The sequence below is a fragment of the Silurus aristotelis genome (assembly GCF_946808225.1).
Source record: "Silurus aristotelis genome assembly, chromosome: 18".
Lineage (NCBI taxonomy): Eukaryota > Metazoa > Chordata > Actinopteri > Siluriformes > Siluridae > Silurus > Silurus aristotelis.
In genome coordinates, this window is record NC_139591.1 from 10,060,269 (window position 1) to 10,066,334 (window position 6,066).

The 6,066-nt window shown below is 38.6% G+C and overlaps 1 protein-coding gene across 18 annotated transcripts in view; it reads left to right on the plus strand.

Annotated features, from left to right (window-relative positions):
- Window positions 1-6,066, plus strand: part of nbeaa (neurobeachin a) — a 162,560-nt gene that overhangs the window by 118,426 nt on the left and 38,068 nt on the right. For 8 of the 18 annotated variants that reach the window (XM_083568994.1, XM_083568999.1, XM_083569000.1 and 5 more), the window contains exons 24-28: window positions 326-479; window positions 2,653-2,833; window positions 4,250-4,374; window positions 4,783-4,890; window positions 5,377-5,545. In XM_083568994.1, coding sequence (XP_083425120.1) covers window positions 326-479; window positions 2,653-2,833; window positions 4,250-4,374; window positions 4,783-4,890; window positions 5,377-5,545 — 737 coding nt within the window. Of the gene's footprint in view, window positions 1-325; window positions 480-978; window positions 1,003-1,414; window positions 1,487-2,652; window positions 2,834-4,249; window positions 4,375-4,782; window positions 4,891-5,376; window positions 5,546-6,066 lie in introns of all 18 variants that reach the window. The other 10 variants (XM_083568985.1, XM_083568998.1, XM_083568986.1 and 7 more) reach the window with 2 other exon arrangements.

The window sequence follows — 6,066 nt, forward strand, 5'->3', positions numbered from 1 at the left end:
GCGTTGACGGTTTAAATTTTGCCCTTTTGTATTTATTTAGTTATATTTTAAATGAAAATGTATAAACAGACAAAAAAATGAAGCCTTAAAATTTCTGCCGTTCACGGTTTAATTTTGACAGCCGTAATATATGTTTTTTAATATAAATATTATATATTATTAGTACTATAAATAAGATTTATACAAGATTACATTTTTCAAAAATGTATCTGATCAAAATTTTTTTTGGTGTGTGTGTATTGACAAAGATTCAGTTGTTTGTATTTTGGTGCATATACTGTAGTATATCTTACTTTTTATTTATCTCCTGCTTTTTGTTGTGCAGCCACTCAACTAAATCAGTCATGGACTTTGTGAACAGCAACGAGAACATTATATTTGTACACAACACAATCCACCTCATTTCTCAGATGGTCGATAACATCATTATCGCCTGTGGAGGGATCCTGCCTCTGCTCTCGGCTGCCACTTCCCCGTCTGTAAGTGTTACCACAGCGCCACCCACAGGCTCATCCTTTACTCTAGGCAGCTTGTGCTTGGTTTTGTAATCCTGAACCACTGGTCGAAGGATAGATCCTGACAGATGGAGTATGACAGGCTGATCATTTGCATTCAGATAGTTTCTTGATAAATGTGAACAGAGGAATGCATTTCATAGTACTGTACTTCAGATTCTGAGGTAGAGTCTGTGTTTGTACTCTATGCCTGTACATTTTTCTTTGCCTTTACATTTGTTTCTCAGTTATGGCTTCTTTGGCAGATTTTTTTAATGCAATGATTTTTTTATTAATACAAAACATGTTAGATCATTACTCGAGGTGTAGTCTGGAAGTAAACACCTTTTTAGTGCTTTTTACTATTTGTTTTCTAATTTCCAATCTGTTTCATAACAATAAAACAGTTTTTAGTTTTCTGTTTCTTTATGTTTTTAAATCTTTTTCTTATCTTTTTCTCTCTTTTTGTCTTTTGCATGGGCAGAGTTCTAAGGTTAGTGCAAACCCTGTAAGTTTCTATGATGTTATACTAATTTGTTATTTATATTATTTATTCATATGGTTTTTATTGCTTTCAGTTTAATCTAATGTGATTGGACTTATTTCAGTTTATTACTTTATGGGTAATTATCTGTACTAATTGCTGCAATTAAATATATGTTTAAATATGCTGGTGTACATGTCTGTTTGCTGGCATGGTATATGGATATTTGATCTCCTGATCTCTGCTTTTGCCTCTTTTCCATTTCCATCATTTTCAGCTCCTTATTTCATATACACACTATCAGAGTATTAAAAATGTGTGTCTACTGCACATGCAAGTGTGTCCATATCTGCTGAGCTGTGTGTGTGTGTGTGTGTGTGTGTGTGTGTGTGTGTGTGTGTGTGTGTGTGTGGTTTTTGTGGTGTGGTTGATAAAGAAGCAGCCCCGGTCTCAGATTAAGGGCAATGAAGAGAAGCCCCTGCCAGGGAGCTCCTCCTCAGGGGGAGAGGTGGGTGAACCATGGAGTAAAAACCCACAATGCATATTTAGCACTAGTCTTCAGTCATCTATTAAATAAAAGTACTATTGCATTATTTTCAGCATGTCTGTTTTTCATATGATAATTGTGCTTCTCTCTACAATTTAAAGGCTTGTTTTTAATTAAGTAAATGGCTGCTGAGTTTAATTAGCTCACTTATAAATGGAAATGTAAGCACTATTTGCCCTATAGGTTATTCGTTTCCAATTGCAATATAACAGTTAACCTACTGTTAGCTAGCATCGTACGGACACTGGCTAGCTAGATGTGGCTAGCTACTGTCATCAAATAGCGTTTCTTGAAAATTTCCCTAATTCTTTACTGAGTACAGTCTAGGGCACTTTTGGTGGGTAAGAAAGGGATGCCTTCCATCTCTTTTCTAATAGAATAAAACATTAGGATAACAAGTGTACATTTTTCAGTGATCCATACAAGTTGCTGAAATTTTGTTTAGTGAAATAACCAAACCTTAGGGCTGGAGGAAACATCTTGAATTATAATAACAATGTTTTTGGCAGAAATTTAAGGCAGCATTAGCTGACATGTGTTATGTTTAGAATGGATACCTTAGTTAATGTGGTTAAATAAGGACATGCCAGTGTGGGTGTTTTGTTTTTGTTGCTGTGGTTTTCTGTTTGTTTTGCTGTTGCAAATTAAAAATAGTGTAAATTATAGCCTTAGCTAAAATGAAAGCATTTCCTAAATATTTAGCACCTTTGAATACTGAGTAACCTCTTTAAACCCACTATAGTGCAACGTTTACACAGTATTGTACTGAACAAAATGATGAAGTTCAACATACCAGCACACTGCACTGCCTGTTCACTCAGCACACTGTTCATTCTGTAGATTCAGACAAAGGGTTTTTAAAGCTTCACCCAGACTGTTCACTCACCTGCCCACCTTTAGCAGGCACCCCCTGTTGTGTGTATGTATGTGTGTGTGGACCAGGGAATATTCCCCGACTGCTTCTTGTCATGCATGTTCATCCCAACTGCATTTGAATCATTCACTCATTTTTATATTAGCAATTTGTAATTTGTGATATTCAGAACTTACTTCTTTGTGTGTGTGTGTGTGTGTGTGTGTGTGTGTGTGTGTGTGTGTGTGTGTGTGTGTGTGTGTGTGTGTGATAGACGGAGCTAGAAAATGTGGAGGCCACTCAGGGCATGTCGTCTGAGACAGCTGTGACGTTCCTCAGCAGGTTGATGGCCATGGTGGATGTGCTGGTATTTGCCAGCTCCCTTAACTTCAGTGAGATTGAGGCTGAGAAGAACATGTCCTCCGGAGGCTTGATGCGACAGTGCCTGCGCCTAGGTGTGTGTGTGTGTGTGTGTGTGTGTGTGTGTGTGTGTGTGTGTGTGTGTGTGTGTGTGTGTGTGTGTGTGTGTGTGTGTGTGTGTGTGCGTGCGTGCGTGCGTGCGTGTGTGCGTGCGTGCGTGCGTGTGTGTGTGTGTGTGTGCGTGTGTGTGTTTTAAAACAAGATCAAAACCTACCTGAACATAACAAGAACAATTACTATTCTAGTGTTTTTTAATTCTGTTTCAGTGTGTGTTGTGTTCCACATTGTGTGATGCCCTGCGAATCATACTCAACTATTAACAACAGTGCTAGCCCTGCACACAAGTACCATGAATAACTGTTTTTTTTTTTTTTTTTTTTAGCAAAATGTGGAAATGCAACATATGGTATTGCAAAAGGCCCGGTTTTCTGGTATCACAGGAAATTAGTTTAGAGTGAGGGAACTAGGGTTACTAGATTCCTGATAATTTAAATGATTTCTAATGTCTTCTAATTAACTCTCATCTTTTTAATGCATCAAAATAAAGTCTGAGACCACTAATAATAAGTGAAAAAAAAGATTGGTATTTGGTGTGCTCCCATTTTTCCTTTTTCTGTTTACTGAGTTTGAATGGCAAATAATAAAAAATAAAATAAAAATAGAATATCGAAGCCATTCAATATTTAAAAAGTACTGTTTTTATGTTTCAAAATGTTCTGTTTGTATTTTCATTGTGTTCTTCGACCTTTGGATACTACTGTAAGTGCTCAGTGATCTGGATAAAGCTGAAAATCTACAATTGAAAATAAGGGGATAATCATATATAGTCTTTTAAGTTTGACAGAATTATTGTATTCATAAATATATCACTGGGAGGAGACCCCGGGGAAGACCTAGGACACGCTGGAGAGACTATGTCTCCCGGCTGGCCTGGGAACGCCTTGGTGTCCCCCCGGAAGAGCTGGAAGAAGTGTCTAGGGAGAGGGAAGTCTGGGCATCTTTGCTTAGACTGCTGCCCCCGCGACCCGGCATCGGATAAGCGGGAGAAGATGGATGGATGGATGGATGGATAAATATATCAGATTTAGAATGGAGGCCAAGTTTCTTTTGGAATTGTAATGAAATATTTAAACATGATTTTTTTTCTTTTTTACTTTTCAGATTAAGCAGAATTTCTGTAACTTTACTGAGATGCATACAAAAGAAAATTTCAGTTTAGGAAATTCTGTAGTTTTTAGGGATTATAAAAAAAAAAACACATTTAAAAATGTTATGAATGTGTGTTTCTAAAAAAACAAATATAAAAGGAACCATTGAATGCTGTGCTGCTGTGGGGTGTGTTGTCCTTTTCCTCCTACACTTTGACTGAAAGAGACTAATGATTGCCTATTGCTCATGTCTCTTTTCATCCCACTCTGTTTCTTTCTCTCTCTCTCTCTCTCCCCCCCCAGTGTGCTGTGTTGCTGTGAGGAACTGTCTGGAGTGCCGGCAAAGGCAGAGAGAGCGAGGCAACAAGTCGTCACTTCCTATCAACAAGACACAAGACAACCTTCAGAGTACAGCTGCCACCAGCAAGGTGACATTTCATACACACACACACACACACACACACACACACACACACACACACACACACACACACACACACACACACACACACACACACACACTCTTTTGGACACTAGAAAACAAATACCTTTAGGCATTTTCAAGTGATTTTCTCTGAGAACTGACTGTTTTGTGCAGTTAAAAGTGTGTTGGATTCATTGAAATGAGAGACTGTGGATGTATCTTCTTCTTCTGCTTCTTTCGGCTGCTCCTATTAGAGGTCGCCACAGCGGATCATTCATCTCCTTCCCCCCCGTCCTCTACATCTGCCTCTTTCAAACCAAATACCTGCATGTCTTCCCTCACCACATTCATAGGTGTAAGACAGGGTTTAACAGTTGGCTTTCTGCTCTGCTGTGTTGTCTTTTGGGTACAGAGCGCCATAGCGAATGTCCCTCGTAACCTCTCACCTATTAAGGACCCTGACAGATTGCTGCAGGACGTGGACATCAACCGTCTGAGAGCTGTCGTCTTCAGAGATGTGGTAAGATGTGTGTATGATTGATGTGTGTGTGGAACAGCTAGAAAAAAATAGAAAGGGATGTCATGGTTTGATATATGTATCTTTCCTTTAGATAGATTTTATCTTTAGTATATGTGTCACTGAACCTGTGTATTTCACCGGGGTGTGTTTGTGAGAAAGAAAGGGAGAGATACAGGGAAAGAGAGGGAAGTTTATGAGGTGTATATTGAGAGCAGTTTCTTGAATAACAGCCTTGTTGAAGGTGAAAATGTCTTTCGCCTCAGAAACGGCAACATCTGACCAATAAAGAAAAACAAAATATCATTAACTGCATGGTATACTTAAGTATGGATAAATGCCCTAGCATTTCAGCAGTGAATATGGCTAGGTTTGATTAGCTTACTTACGTGCAAATTGTGGACAAATACCCCTAATATGAGTCTATGAGTCTTTCTATAAATAGGCATGATATACTGTATGGAAAAATGTGTTTGTGTGTGTGTGTAGGATGACAGTAAACAGGCTCAGTTCCTGGCCCTGGCTGTAGTTTACTTCATTTCTGTCCTCATGGTGTCCAAATATCGGGACATCCTTGAGCCACAGCGGGAAATTGGCAGGTCCAGCAGCCTATCAGGAAGGAGCATACGGCAAGAAATTAATTCCCCCACAAGTACAGGTAAACCTAAACACTTTTCTACCTTCCTAATGGACTCTGCACACCTCTGTCCACTGCATTGTCTATGAGGCAGCATGTTTTTTTGTTTTTTTTTATGTTTTCTTAACTGTTGATTAGGTATGTGTATGTAACCTTGTTTGTGTGTGTTGGTGTGTAAATCCGTCTCACTTTTGATGGATGTGTGCATTGTCTCATTCTATTATCTGCTAGCCATAATTCTCAGTTTGGTGGTTTGATTTATTATCTCATCTTTCATCCTTCACTCTTTCTCTCTCTGCTTCCCTTCTTCTCACTCACTGATTATAAAGTCATATTCCTCAGCTGCAGACCTGGTGGTTCATAAGCATTATCTGACCCAGTGTGCTGAGCTTTTTAAACTTGTAAAGACTTTTGTAAGTGTCCAGCAGTATTCAGCTTCAGAATTTCAGCCAGATGTAAATTTCACCACCATGCAACCTATCAGTTTAAAACCTTTCAATCATACATCATAATCTTGCTGAATTAATTATATGTTAATAGAT